General features: G+C 46.1%; 1 protein-coding gene across 2 annotated transcripts in view; it reads left to right on the top strand.

The window, feature by feature from the left end:
- Positions 1–5644: 5644 nt before the first annotated feature.
- EPS8L1 (EPS8 signaling adaptor L1) overlaps positions 5645–14828 on the top strand; it is a 41147-nt gene continuing 31963 nt past the window's right edge. The window contains exons 1-4 of one of the 2 annotated variants that reach the window (XM_035134588.3): positions 5645–5800; positions 11396–11448; positions 12545–12588; positions 14308–14366. In XM_035134588.3, coding sequence (XP_034990479.2) covers positions 5729–5800; positions 11396–11448; positions 12545–12588; positions 14308–14366 — 228 coding nt within the window. In that variant the 5' untranslated portion in view covers positions 5645–5728. The remainder of the gene's footprint in view (positions 5801–11395; positions 11449–12544; positions 12589–14307; positions 14367–14828) is intronic. The other variant, XM_088656365.1, reaches the window with a different exon arrangement.

Here is a 14828-nt window from a genome sequence, read left to right as displayed (position 1 = left end):
TGGAGGTCTTTAAGCAGAGGCTTGACAGGCATATGTCAAGAATGCTTTGATGGTGTTTCCTGCTTGGCAGGGGGTTGGACTGGATGGCCCTTGTGGTCTCTTCCAACTCTATGATTCTGATTCATGGGAGCTGCATTTTTAAGGTATTAATCAGCATTAGTACAGTACATCAAAATGTATGGTGGGGTGTGTGTGTGTGCGTTTTTTTAAGAAGAACTTTATTGTTCTGCCTGCGTGTTTCCTGTGCTATAGCAACCCAGAGGCGTTAAAATGTACACAGCCAGTTTTAGTGGTTTATGAGGAAATGATTTTGCTCTGCAGCCCCACCTAGCAAGAGAGGCCTTGCTTGCGGCCTTGCCAACTCGGCTCCAGGGCTTTTCCCCACACACAGGGCTCCCATCTCCCAATAACTGGCTGCATTGCACTAGTCAGTTAGGGGAAGGAACTGTGACTTTTTTTGCTGGAGAGCATGCTTTGGGTGCAGAAGGCCCCAGGCTCAATCCCTGCCTCTCGAAAGGAGTAGAAGATATCCAGGCTTTTAGATTGGTGGCATCAACCTTTTTTAGGATTCCCTCTTGTTAAATATGGTGAGACGCAGGTGGCACTGTGGGTTAAATCACAAGCCTCTAGGGCTTGTCGATCAGAAGGTCGGCAGTTCGAATCCCTGCGACGGGGTGAGCTCCCATTGCTCGGTCCCAGCTCCTGCCAACCTAGCAGTTCGAAAGCACGTCAAAAGTGCAAGTAGATAAATAGGTACCGCTCCGGCAGGAAGGTAAACGGCGTTTCCATACGCTGCTCTGGTTCGCCAGAAGCGGCTTTGTCATGCTGGCCACATGACCTGGAAGCTGTATGCCGGCTCCCTCGACCAATAACGCGAGATGAGCGCTGCAACCCCAGAGTCTGTCACGACTGGACCTAATGGTCAGGGGTCCCTATACCTTTTAAATATTAGACTGGCTGTTCTTTTCTCAGCGCCTATTCACAGCCTTTCTCTCCCAACAAGCCTTTTAAGTAGAGATCGTTCCCAGTCTGCATCTGTACTGGTATTGGGGTGTGTGGGGTGTGGAGCTTTCCATGTTTCAATTATTTAATTGCTTATGTGTTTGCTGCTCTTTGGGGAGTTAGGGCAGGATGCGAGTAAGCAATACTAATGATCACCCTTAAAAAGAGAGAGAGAGAACCCATAGCTGCTGCCCGTTAGAGTAGACCTAGATGAGCAAAGAGTATGGCCTGTTCTGAGGCAGCCTCAAGGATGTTGCTCTGTTACCTTCAGTATAAAACATATCCCTGCCCACTTCATTCACGCCTGCGTCTCATTGACACATTTTACACATCACTTGGGAAGGCAGGCAAACTAATACCGGTGTACTGGAAGAAGCAAAGATCACCAGTGTTGAAGCTATGGGCTTTAAAGACGCTCAAACTCACCACGCAAGGGAGAAATATGCTAAGAGGAAGGCACGCTTGGCAAATCCACACCGTGATCAACTCCTGCCCAAAAACCAATGCCCCCACTGTGGGAGGACGTGTGGATCCAGAATTGGCCTCCACAGTCACTTACGGACCCATTGTTAAAACTGTGTTTATGAAGACAATCTTACTCGGCTACGAGTGATCGCCAAAGAAGAAGAAAACATCTCCCTGCCCACTTCATTCAGGCCTGCGTCTCATTGACAGCGGGCAAGAGACCCTACTGTAAATGAGCATGCCAGGCTGGAAGTAGAAGCGTTGCAGTGTTGGGTAACAACTAAACAATGAGAGTGTGCGGTAGGAATGTCCTTTGATACTTTTTTTATAGCCTGTGTTGTATTGACACCTGAAACTGGCTGGGTGGGGACACACCTGAGCTGCTACTGTTCCTGCGTCGTTCTGGATCTTTTCAAAAGGAGTGAGAACAGAGAGCATTCCTTCCCTCTGTGAACACACACAGATAATAATTTCCTTACTTTGGTGGGTAGGGTAGCTGCTTCAGGCAGCTGTCACTCAAATGTTTATATCCTGCTTTTTCTCTGCCGTGAAACTCAAAGGGGGTGTGTGTACAGGAGGCTCCCAGGGCCCCCCCACTATCCGAACCTGTGTAGCTTCTGCCAGTGGCTGCCTCATGTACCCTCTGACCTTGGCACTTCATTGGTCTGTTCTGATGGGTCATTTCTGAAGCACACAAGAGGAAGTTGCTGTACGTAGGAGGCTGCTGTATACTGAGTGAGGCCATTGGTCCATCTAGCTCAGCATTATCAACAACTGACTGGCGGGGGCTCTCTGGGGTTTTAGAAGGGCTGGATTAACCATTAAGCAAAAGCATATGCTTAGGGCACCACAGAAATTTCCCATTGCCGGATTAACCATGGACCATATGGTGCAGCTGAAAAAAGGCTCCAACTATTATTATTATTATTATTATTATTATTATTATTATTATTAATAATAATAATAATTAATGTGTTACCTCAGAAATCCGTTCCAGAAGTCCATTTGACTTCCAAAACATTCGGAAACCAAGGCGCAGCTTCCAATTGGCTACATGAAGCTCCTGCAGCCAATCAGAAGCCACGGATGTCAGACGTTCGGGTTCCAAAGAAAATTTGCAAACCAGAACACACTTCCGGGTTTGCGGCGTTCAGGAGCCAAAACATTCTATTCACAAGGCATTTGACTTCCAAGGTATGACTGTATATGTACATTAATGATATACATTAATATTGGGAATACAACAACAAAATGAGAATCTAGTAACTGGTAAACTGCCACTTGGTCCACTGAGGTAAAGGTAAAGGGACCCCTGACCGTTAGGTCCAGTCACGGACGACTCTGGGGTTGCAAGCTCATCTCGCTCTATAGGCTGAGGGAACCAGCGTTTGTCCGCAGACAGCTTCTAGGTCATATGGCCAGCATGACTAAGCCACTTCTGGTGAACCAGAGCAGCACACGGAAATGCCGTTTAGCTTCCCACGGGGGCAGTACCTATTTATCTACAGTACTTGCACTTTGACGTGCTTTCGAACTGCTAGGTGGGCAGGAGCTGGGACCGAGCAACGGGAGCTCACCCCGCTGCGGGGATTCGAACCGCCAACCTGATCGGCAAGCCCTAGGCTCTGTGGTTTAACCACGCGGGTGGGTGGTCCACTGAGGCTCGTATTTATATTCTGAATTAGATATATCAGGGCACCAAATACTTTTAAATGCTTAGGGCATCTTAATCCAGCCCTGGGTTTTAGGCAGGGGTCTATCCCAGCCCTCTCTGGAAGCGGCAGCGATTGAAAGTGGAACCTTCTACATGCAGAGCAAGTGTCCTGCCGCTACCCTTTTAGGGATCACACACCAAGCACAGCCAGCGCTGGAAATCAACACAGCCTGACACCCTTTTGATTACATGGCTAGCAGGTGAGCTGGAGAACCATTCTACACAGCTATTTGCCTCTTCACGCACACACAGAGATCAATTTAACTGACCTCAGCCAAGACATGATGTGTTCATGCAGAGCAAATTATTCCAGGCGTCTTGAACAAGCAAGAACCACCGCATGCTATAGCAGACCAAAACAAAAAAAGATCGTAAAAGTCTAAAAGTGCAAATGGAAGTTTATTGCCTATGTTTTGGGAAACAGCTGTAAAGCGGCTTGAGCCAAGGAGAGCACTATACACAGCTACCAGAAACCTGAGTGAATTTACCTCAAAAGGTGGTCAAAATAGCAGCTACGAGGGAGTTCAGCAAAATATGGGTTACCCGAGAGAAATACTAAATAGGAGCTGCCCCAGACATGTTATAGACCATGCTCATTGGAAAAGGGTCCTGAACTTCTGCCCTTCTCTGCAAAAATGCATTGGACAGCAACACTTCCTGCCTTTAGAACCCAGAAGGGTCCCTTCCCCTTTGCTGTGCCCAGCTAGACTTTGTGTCCCTCCCCCAAATCAGTGTTGCCTTCAATGTTAAAAGGCAGGCGCCTTTTCTAGGAAGGGTGGTATCACACTGGACAAAACTGAAATGCCTTTCCCCCTCAAAAAAATATGTATTTTATTTACAAAAGTATTTATATATATATATACTGCCCAACCACAAAATTTCAGGGTGGTGTATAACAATACAACTAATGAAAGTGATGGGCTAGCTGGGGTTGGGGAATTGAATAACTGTGTAGGTCTGTTGCTGTAAAGTCTTAGAGAGATGCCTGAAAGTCGAAAGTGAGGGTGCCTGGCCAATCTCTGCTGGAATTGCAGTCCACAGCATGGCAAGAAATACTTCTAGTGGAGACCAATCAGAACTCTGTAACACAGGAGACAACTACTAGTATTCCTCTCGGGTCAGCAACCTTTTTCAGCAGGGGGCCGGTCCACTGTCCCTCAGACCTTGTGGGGGGCCGGACTATATTTTGAAAAAAAAAATGAACAAATTCCTATGCCCCACAAATAACCCAGAGATGCATTTTAAATAAAAGGATACATTCTACTTATGTAAAAAACACGCTGATTCCCGGACCGTCCGCGGGCCGGATTTAGAAGGCGATTGGGCCGCATCCAGCCCACGGGCCTTAGGTTGCCTACCCCTGCTCTAGCTTATTAGGTTTGCCACTGTGAAAACAGGTAGCTGGGTTCGATGGGCCATTGGCCTGATCCAGCAAGCTCCGCTTATTATCTCATTGATCAAGCTAAGACATAAGGTAGGGGTGTGTGTGTGTGTGTGTGTGTGTGTGTGTAATTTTTATTAAATTCTCTGTTTTACAATTTAGGATACTCATTTAAACATCCTTAAAATATCAATGACTTCCCACCTTCTCTTTCCATGGTTCATTTTGCATATCGCAAATCCCTGCATATTTTACAAAAACTAAAGCATTCAGTATTCCATTATTACATCCATCAAAACTTATTTACCCAGTTGAATTTATCTTAATGCTGCCAACGTTTTCAAGTGTACACAATTTCCCCCCATACATTCAATAAACATTTTCCAATCTTCTCTAAATGTATGTTCTTCTTTTTTTCTTATTCCGTATGTTAAGTCTGAGAGCTGCGCATATTCTGTGTTTGCAGCATTCAGTTGCCATTCTTCTTCAATTCATTTTCCATTTTGGGGCTAACAAGACACGGGCCGCGGTAGTGGCATACATAAATAACCTTTTTTGACACCTGGGAATTTCCATTTGAATTGTCCCCAACAAAAAAAGGACTCTGGTTGTTTTGGGAAAGTACTTTTAAACATTTTTTTTCAATTCATTATGGATTATTTCCCAATACTCTTTTACCAGGTCCACCAAAGATATAAGGTCGTTAAGCTATCTTGGACCCAAGTTGTTCAAGGCTCTGTACGTCGACATGGGAGCCTTGAACCATCTGAATTAATGGGCGTTCAACAAGCTGTGTAGATCTGTCATGTATATTGAGCACATATGCAGGCGTTTTAGTGCATAGACACGTGCAAGGAAAAGGACCACAGCTTTTCACCATGCACGTACATTGCCTGCAAGCACGTTTTGAAGCATGCCCTCATTCCCCTCTTCCTGCAACCAGCTGCCTCCAGAAAGAGACCTGCCACTTTTTTTTCCCCTAGCAAAAGTTTCCTTTCAAATACAGGTTGGTGTGTGTGTGTTCCTGAGGCTTAAAAAAAAAAAGGCACCTGGTGAGTGACTGCTACCTGCCCAGGTATGCAAGGGGTGTGGTTCAGCTGACAGGCTCGCTCTCATAGGGACTGGACGTCTCGAGCCACAGCAGTAGTTTCAACTTGCCATGTCAAATGCCACCAGCTGGGTGCCCAAAGGAGAGATGGTTGAGAACTGAAGAGAAGGACTGCTGCGTACGGTACAAGGTAAGTCTAAAAAGTATGGCGGGAGGAGAGGGGAGGGATAAGGCTGGGCTTCGTGGGGATGGAGCCTAGTTAGTTGGTTGCACTGAGGAAACTTGGTCCTCAACTCTCTGGTATAGGTGGGGGGGGGGAGGCCTTGCTCAACAGAGCAAGAAAGCATAGCTGTCAAGTTCTCCCCTTTTTAAAGGGAAATTCCCTTAAGCTGAATGGGCTTCCTCGCGAGAAAAGGGAAAACTTGACGGCTATAGCAAGAAAGTTGCCTTTCTTCGTGGCAGGGTCAATTTCTTCTGAGAGGGGCAGCACTTTGGACAAATGGAAGCACTTGATTTGCAGCAGGGACCGTGCTGTGGCTCCTAAAATGGGAGCCCTTTTACTGTATTTGGAAGAAACCCAGATACTGTACGGGTTTAACGTGGATCTTATCGGTTGCCAAAAAGAGATCACATTGTTGTACTGGTGAGAGGGGGCTGGAAATTAAGTGGGGGGGGGAGGTCTCTTGCAAAGCATTTCTTCTTAGCAAATGACTAGAATACTGACCGGGCACTTATATTTCCACAAATAAAAAGGGTAGAGGCTTTGTTTTTAATTGAAAGTCGGACATCACAGAGAGGCCTGGAATATACCTGCAAGGGGCCAGGCCCCCAGAGCGTTGGTTGTGTCATTGATCCTCCCCACGCACAAAAAAAAAGCTTCCGCATGAACGTATAGTTTTAAAGAAAGATTGAGCAGAGATAGGCCTGCACATGCCCCTTTTTTCTCTTAACGGTATTCTCCGTGTGTCAGTCACATTTTCCCACTGCCGCCACAATCCCCTTGAGGGTGCTTGTTCTGATTCTCTTTCCTCAGTGTTGGCTAAATCTCTTTTTACACAATTTCTTGCCGTGAGATCCAGGAAGTTCTAGCCCAGGGAGCTGCTATTTTGAAGCTTTTTGGTTCTGAACAGGGAGATTCCAGATTTGTGTGGAACAGAAAAGAAGCATGTTGTTTTTTAAAAAGAAAAAAACCAAGTGTTTGTGTGGTGAGCTTTCATATAGTAATGAGAGAACCTCTAAACATAAACAGAAATACTTTCCTTGCCAAAGCATCAAAAGCTAGTCCTACATTTCTCGATTGCAGCTGACTAAGTCATATTCAGAGTAGACCCACTGAAATCTTAGTCATCATAACTGACTTTTGTCCATTGGTCAAAGTGTTCTCATTAGGGGGTCATCATTGTAAGTATTGAGCATCAGCATACATATGCCTCTCTTTTGTTAAAGGCTTTGACAGCAAACATGGGCAAGGGTTAAACCTGAAACTATTTGGGTATCTGATCCGTTTATTTCATTTTTTACAATTATATCCTACCTTTTTGTCCAAGGACAATGTTGCTTCTGCAGGCTTCTTTTAGGCAAATTTTCCTCTGTTAAATCTGTGGCTTTATTGGTATATTTCCCAGAATGGTTGATTCATCTTTGACTTGGTTTCTTTATGGCTGCCTACCCTCTAATATGCAGGGACCCAGGTGGCGCTGTGGGTTAAACCACAGAGTCTAGGGCTTGCTGATCAGAAGGTTGGCGGTTCGATTCCCTGCAAGGGGTGAGCTCCCGTTGCTCGGTCCCAGCTCCTGCCAACCTAGCAGTTCGAAAGCACGTCAAAGTGCAAGTAGATAAATAGGGTCCGCTCCAGCGGGAAGGTAAACGGTGTTTCCGTGCGCTGCTCTGGTTCGCCAGAAGCAGCTTTGTCATGCTGGCCGCATGACCTGGAAGCTGTCTGCAGACGAACGCTGGCTCCCTCAGCCTATAGAGCGAGATGAGCGCCGCAACCCCAGAGTTGGACACGACTGGACCTGATGGTCAGGGGGCCCTTTATCCTCCAATATATTAGATGAGAAGATGTCCATTTTTGTAAGCCTCCTGCTCTCACATCAAGGATCACTGCCTAATCCTCACCACCACCAGAACAGCACAACACACAATTTACACATTGCCAAGGGTCTGCAACCTCAGCAGTGACAATCTGTAAAATAGGCTTTGTTCCCTATGCGGAAGCTTATTGTTCAAGCGCATGTACTAATGTGTATCTCTAGACCAGAAGGGGGAAAGCCACAGAAAAGTGGTAGAGCATCTGCTTTGCATGCAGAAGGTTGCAGGTTCAATCCCTGGCATCTCTAGGTAGGGCTGGGAGAGATTCCCTGTCTAAAACCCTGGAAAGCTTTCGCTATTCAGTATAGACAGTACAGAGCTAGATGGAGCAATAGTTTGTTTTGTTATAATTCAGCTTCCTATACAGTATTCCTATGATAAATTTGGGCCAAACGCCACATGACATTATTCTCCCTTTTTTTAAAAAAAAAGTGCCTTAAATTGTTTGCCTCCAAAGGTGCTGTTTTTACTGCCAAAGCCCTGGAGCTGGGGCTGAGCCTGATAAATGACAACTCGAGCAATTTGCACTAGCAACATACTAATTAGGCATCCCCCAAAGGCAAAAAATAGAGAGAGAGAGATTTAACAGAGAGCAGAACCAGGAAACAGGGACTGCCCCCAGTTGGGGGCATATGCTATTTCTTGCAAACAGCCTTGTTTGTGCCCTTTTGCATGTAAGAGCAGGATGTATAGACGTTCTGGAAATGAAAGAAATGTGTAAGAAGAGAAAAAGTGGGGCTAACATGTAGATAGTGTATACTTTCTCCAGAGACAGGTAGTGGAGCTCTCACCTGCCTACAATTCATACCCTCTCTCACCTGCAAGTCCCTTTAACATCTAAGGCCTAGTTACGGTTTGTCTCAGAGGTGAGGGCGAAAATGCATTATGCATGCTTAGAGGTGCGCCTATATTTTGTCGCTTCCTTTCACACATCCAAGATTAGGCAGTGGCTTTCAAAACAGATTACCGAATTCAGAGTTACGCTTTGGGTATAGTAATCAGATACAGCAGCGGTACCTAGCAATTGGTAAAAATGACCCAGAAGTCATGGGGCCCCGAGCAAAGAATTTTCACCTTGTGCATGGCAGACAGAAAATCAACAGGTGCAGTCTCTTTGTGAATGGAGGCACAACACGCGTGAAATCTTGAATTTCTGCCTCTTGGGTTCTAAAAAGGCAGGAAGCCTGCAAGAATTAAAAAGGGATACACCAGCTCCTTGAAACCCACCTAACTTGGATGGGGTAGGGGGTGGGCAGGTAATGTTTTGGAGGGAAAGCAGTGACATTTAAGCAGCAATCCTTTTTTCCTTTCTGGCCTAAACCCAAATACACAGTCCAACTGAGTCAATATTGACCATTGTTTCTTCATATCAACCACGGCTGGCCATAGACCTGTGCATAAATGAGCATTGCTTGCAAATCTGTAGCTGGGATATTTAAGCAAATATCGGGAAGAGAGTATCCTGTTTCTCTCACCACCACCTGCACAATTAAACACTACAACCTCAGCTTTAACCATTAGGCCTCTTGCTCCTTCTGTGGCTTCTTCTCTGAAAAAGGAGCTCACTGTTAGACAAGAGCAGGTTGGCTCTACTCCAGGCATAGAAGGAGATGGGATCCCACCTTTAATAAACAAAGCACCTTGCCAGGTGAAACGAAACAGGTGTGGCCGTTGGCAAGAGATGCTGCAGCATTCTTGGGCAGGAGCGAGGCCTACTTACTTTTCTTTACCATGTGTACATGATAGCACACCCTTGTACTGTAAATGATCTGGGGTTTTATTTATTTGCACACACACACACACACCCCTACCGGTATACCGCCCACATGTAGCTACATCATGCCGGTCAGCATAATAAGATCAGAATACAATGAGGTAGGTGAAACATACAGAATACCAGTGTGGCAAAGTGGTTAGAGTGTCAGAATAGGACTTGGGAGACCACGGTTCAAACACCAAGCCCACTGGTTTGCCAATCACTATCTCTTTTAGCCGAACCTGCCTCGCAGTGTTGTTCTGAGGATAAAACGGAAAGGCACCCTGGAAGAATACATGTGATGATAAATGAATAAATAATTGACATCAGATTACAGTGGTACCTCGGTTTAAGTACTCAGTTGGTTCCGGGGAGCCATTTTGCTCCCCGGAAAGTACTTCAACCGAGTGCCATTTCCGTGTGTGCGCGAAGCGCCGATAGAGCAAGACAAGACAAAGACAAGACAAGACAAAGATGTTTATTCGGCTTTACGCCCATCATAAAACACAACACAACAAAATAAATCAAATAGAGCACTATCCCGATAGTGCACTTCTGTGCATGCGTGAACCGTGCAGATCGCTTCAGTGCATGCGCAAACTGTGCAGATCGCTTCTGCACATACGTGTGCCACGGAACCCGGAAGTAGACACTTCCAGGTCTGCAGAGTACTTAAACCGAAAGTACTCAAACCAGAGCGTTCTCAAACTGAGGTATGATTGTAGTACATGAGCACAAATGGGTTTACCTTTTACCCAGCCCCACTCTTTCCAGGCTGAGCTCTGCGCTTTAATGTCCAAGCATAATTTTTTTTTGTTTGTTTGTTTTGCCCCAAATATCCCCCACAGAAACCTGCTCCTTAAAGCTGAATCAAAGCAGGATTGAAATGGTGATTAAAATTAAGCAAATATGTAAATAAATCAAGCCATTAGGGCAGTAAAGGCGGGGAAGAGAAGGGAACAACCATCCCTTACTTCTCGTAACATTGGGGTTTTCTTCCTTCGTCACAGCCAAGACCTTTAAAAAGTTACTTTTTGAGCCTCCCTCTTGCTAAGGCCCAAAGCCTGACAGTGCCCACCTAAGTCCTCAGGTGTGAAGGCATGCAAATGTAGTGTCAAGGTACCTAAGCCACGATGCAAAGCATTCACCTCTCAACTAGCAATGTCAGCTTGAATTTGCTAGTCATATAATATTGTTTAGAAAGCTTCGGCGAAGTGGATTCTAACTGCGAGAACAAGGGAAATGAGTGCAGCGCTCAGAGTACTCACCTGTGTGTGTGTGTGTGTGTGTTGGGGTCGGGGGTAGTGATCCCTGAAATCAAATGTCCACTGCGTGTCCATTGGCAACTGCCTGGGCCTGCTTAATAAATTCTGAAACCACCCTTCTAGTGGGAGAACAGACATTTGCCGTTGTTCTTTTTAGCACAGGGATAGGGAACCTATTTCAGCCCCAAGGCTGTATTTCCTTATAGGCGACCTGCTGAAGGCCACATGCCAGAGGTAGGCAGGGCCAGAGGCAAAAGTGGGCAGAAGAGCAAAGGCAAATGTTACTTTTGTACAGCACATCCCTCTCCGTCCTCCACCCAGACAAGCCACAGAGTTTTCAGGGGCACATCCCAGCCAGGCAAAAACACTCCGGGTGCAAAGCAGGACCGGTGTGGGGAGATGGCCAGATAGAGAGTGCTGAATGGCCCCTGGGTCTGGGCTTCCCCACCCCATAGAGCAGGCACCCCCAAACTCGGCCCTCCAGATGTTTTGAGACTACAATTCCCGTCATCCCTGACCACTGGTCTTGTTAGCTAGGGATAATGGGAGTTGTAGTCCCAAAACATCTCGAGGGCCAAGTTTGGGGATGCCTGCCATAGACAACAAAAGCTACTTGCTTTCTCTACGCAGCCTTGTCATGGAACGGATAACCTTCTCCTCTTACGTTTGCCAGGTTGCATTGGGACTTTCGGTCGAGGCCGCTGACATCATGAGTGACTCGGGAAGGTAAGAGGGGCTGTCAGAGAATTGTATCCAGCACCTGCAGATGTGGGAGCAAGACTACCTAGGGAGGCACCGAAATTCAAGGTGTGCCCGGTTTTATCTGGGAAGTAGAGCTTAAGTGCAAAGTTCTTTGCTTTCCAGAACCTTCTGCAGTGTTCTGGGCATGCACTCACTTTCTGCCCTGAGGGCTGAGAGAGCCCGACCTGCATAGAAAAGGTGTTAGGTGCTAACCCTGACATTTCACACCTCCAGGTTGTGCTGGGAAGAAGGCCTTGTGGCTGAAACCTTGGAGAGCCACTGCCCTCCACAAAAGGTGGAGACCCTCAGGCCTGGCGGGGGGCAAATGTAACCCTTCGAACCTCCCTGTCTGAACCTTAGGATTCTCTCCAGGCCACACACCCTTCCCAGATCTTAAGGCAAGGGTGTCTCCTAGGCTTCACCTGCGATTTTTCTAGAAAATGAGCTGCCGGAACTCACCATGAACGCCTCCCTTGTTCTCTTGACCCTTTCGTTGTGATTTTTGAACTTGCTGAGCATTGTCAAAGGACTGCTTGGAAAACTGCCATTGGGGTTCATGTTGAGGTCCTACTGGTGTTGGCAAGGACGTCTCGCCATAGTCTTGCCTCTCCCTCTCTTTTTCTTTCACTTCTGGGTTGACAAAAGGGGTTGGTGGGACTAGAGTTGACGTGGGCTGGGGCACTAATGGCTGCAAAACCTCTTTGAACAGAAACTGGGCTGTTTCAGTATAGCGTAATGGCCTTGTTTGGGAGCTAAAGGAAAATTTAGTGGCACAGATTCCTAATATTTCTTTTCCTGGGTGCACAGTGGGGCTTTGTGAGGACTAAGACCAGCGATGGGGAGCCTGCGGCCTTTCAAATGTTGCCGGGGCCACAACTCCCTGAACATTGGCCATACTGTCTGAGGCTGATAGGATTCGAACGGGTTCCCCATCCCTAGAAGATACTGGCCTCCAGGATTCATGGGCAGAGGGGAGTCTGAGGGCCTAGCAAGCTTTGAGAAAGATGTATAGTAGTCTGGAAATATGGACCTGAGGTGATTTCTTCTGGTTGTTGAATAACTAGTCCGTTTTGTCTTGCAGCCTAGACAGTGACCGCTCCAGGCCCAGCGCCAGAGCCATTTATGGTGAGTTTTGGCGTATAGGAATGTATCTGGAAGATTTGTTTATTTATGAGTATGGTAGTACGTTTCAGATCTGAAGACCTTCTCAGTCCTGAAGCTGTAGCATCCTCAGCTTTTTCGAAGATTATCAGCTCTCATAAACGGATCTACTGATGATCTTTATACCTGGAACTCCCCTCCTGAGTATATCACGTGGGATCCCTTTCTCACGTCAACACCTTACCTGGGAAGCCTTTGGCTTAACTCTTTGCTCCTCACCCTCAATAACCACATCTTTGCCGCGTGGGGTGGGGAAAGAGCAGGAATCAGCAGAGAAGCCGTAAGAAGGGAGGAGATGGGTGTGTGGGTGTTTCTCACAAGCTAAACTGGTTCCCGCAGGGAGAGGCAGTAATTACATCCCTCTTCTTTAGGAGAGGTAATAATTTCTTAAGAACTGAAAAGTGTTCCTTAGAGAGATAAATCCCTGGATGTTCTTATTAATAGTTTTAACCTGTGCTAGTCCTAGTCAGAGTACACCCATTGAAATTAATGAACCTAAGTTAGTCATGTCCGTTAACTTCCATGGGTCTACTCTGAGTCAGATTAGCATTGGATACAACCCACTGTCCTTTAAAGTAGGCAAACCCTCGCTCATTGCATGTGTGCATGAGCGAGAGGTATCGTAATATGTATAATATGTGTACATTCAGTCGTATCTTGGAAATCAAACAGAATCTGTTCCAGAAGTCCATTCGACTTCCAAAATGTTCAGAAACCAAAGCACGGCTTCTGATTGGCTGCAGGAAGCTCCTGCAGCCAATTGGAAGCCGTGGAAGCCCCATTGGACATTCTGCTTCCCAAAATACCCTGTTTCTCCGAAAATAAGACGTAGCCGTAAAATAAGCCATAGCAGGATTTTTAAGCATTCATGGAATATAAGCCATACCCTGAAAAGAAGCCATAGTGATAGGTAGTTTAACCTTGTAGCTTAAACTGTACCATGCTTAATTAAAAAAAAAATAAGACACCCCCTGAAAATAAGCCATAGTGGGGTTTTTTGAGGAAAAATAAATATAAGACGGTGTCTTATTTTCGGAGAAACACGGTAGTTTGCAAACCAGAACAGTCACTTCCAGGTTTGCGGCGTTCGGGAGCCAAAACGTTTGAGAACTAAGCTGTTTGAAAACCAGGGTATGACTGTATATACCAGTACATTTATGCTTATTTCCCATTTTTATGCTGATGTTTCTGTGTCTTGAAAATGACCCTGGCATGCAGCTGTTAAGCATGTGCAATTTCCCCTAGGATGTAAGTTAAATGAAGTTTTATTTGCTGAATTTTCGACTGTCACACCACTGTCAGGAGCCCTGTCACAAAGAAGGCAGACCTCATGTGCATTGTGGCTGGGGATACACCATAGTTCAAGCACCGTCCTGGCTACTGTAGGTCACTTCTCACAGGGTAACAAACAGCTGTTCCCAGGATTCTTTGTGTTTTGAATAAATGTGTATGTATCCTGTAATCCCATCCTCCCTGCCCATTTGTTCTGGATAGGACATAGCAGCAGCCCGGCCCCCAAAGACTGCCACCTCACTGCCACCTTTTTTAAATAAAAGTTTCCGGTTGATGCTAAACAGACCCGGCTGACAGTTGACACTAAAGTTTCAGGTTACATTTGCTGCTTCAAGTCAACATTGCAACACAATTCCTCCTCCTTAAATAATGTTTTGTCTCTTTCTGCAGAGCAGAGGAAGAAGTATTCTAGCATTATCATGGCAGACGTCTCACAATATGCCGTCAATGTAAGTTTGGGTCTGGGCTGTGCTAAAGCGGGGGGCAAGAGCTGTGGGACATAAGTGGCTAGTGAATTAGTGTGGGGAAAACTGAGTGATATTAGGGAAGAAGTTATAAGGATGAGGGGTTCTTGGTTGCCTCCAGAGTTATTTTGAGGAAACCCATTGTGTTGCAGTGGATTCTGAGGAACATTCTAGAACAACCACCTTCCATTATTTTGACCTGTCACTTGACTCTGACTTCTTTTTTTACCACACATGTACTCCTTAACTTTGCACTTTTCCCTCCGCTTCTGTTTGCCTGCCTGCCTGTCTCCTCTTTAAAAGACAACAGTCTTCCCTCCAAAACGAATCATCTAAATAATCTGCGACTCACTCTGAGGTTGGCCTACAAGCTAGTTTTGGGATCCTGACTCATGAGTTGGAAGATGGGTATTCTAGTTCATTTGGGATGTTGCCTAGGCCTGTATA

Source organism: Zootoca vivipara, chromosome 12 (genome assembly GCF_965207765.1).
Source record: "Zootoca vivipara chromosome 12, rZooViv2.hap1.1, whole genome shotgun sequence".
In the NCBI taxonomy this organism is placed as follows: domain Eukaryota; kingdom Metazoa; phylum Chordata; class Lepidosauria; order Squamata; family Lacertidae; genus Zootoca; species Zootoca vivipara.
Note: the sequence above shows the minus strand (reverse complement) of the source record. Positions and strands in the feature narration are given on the sequence as shown.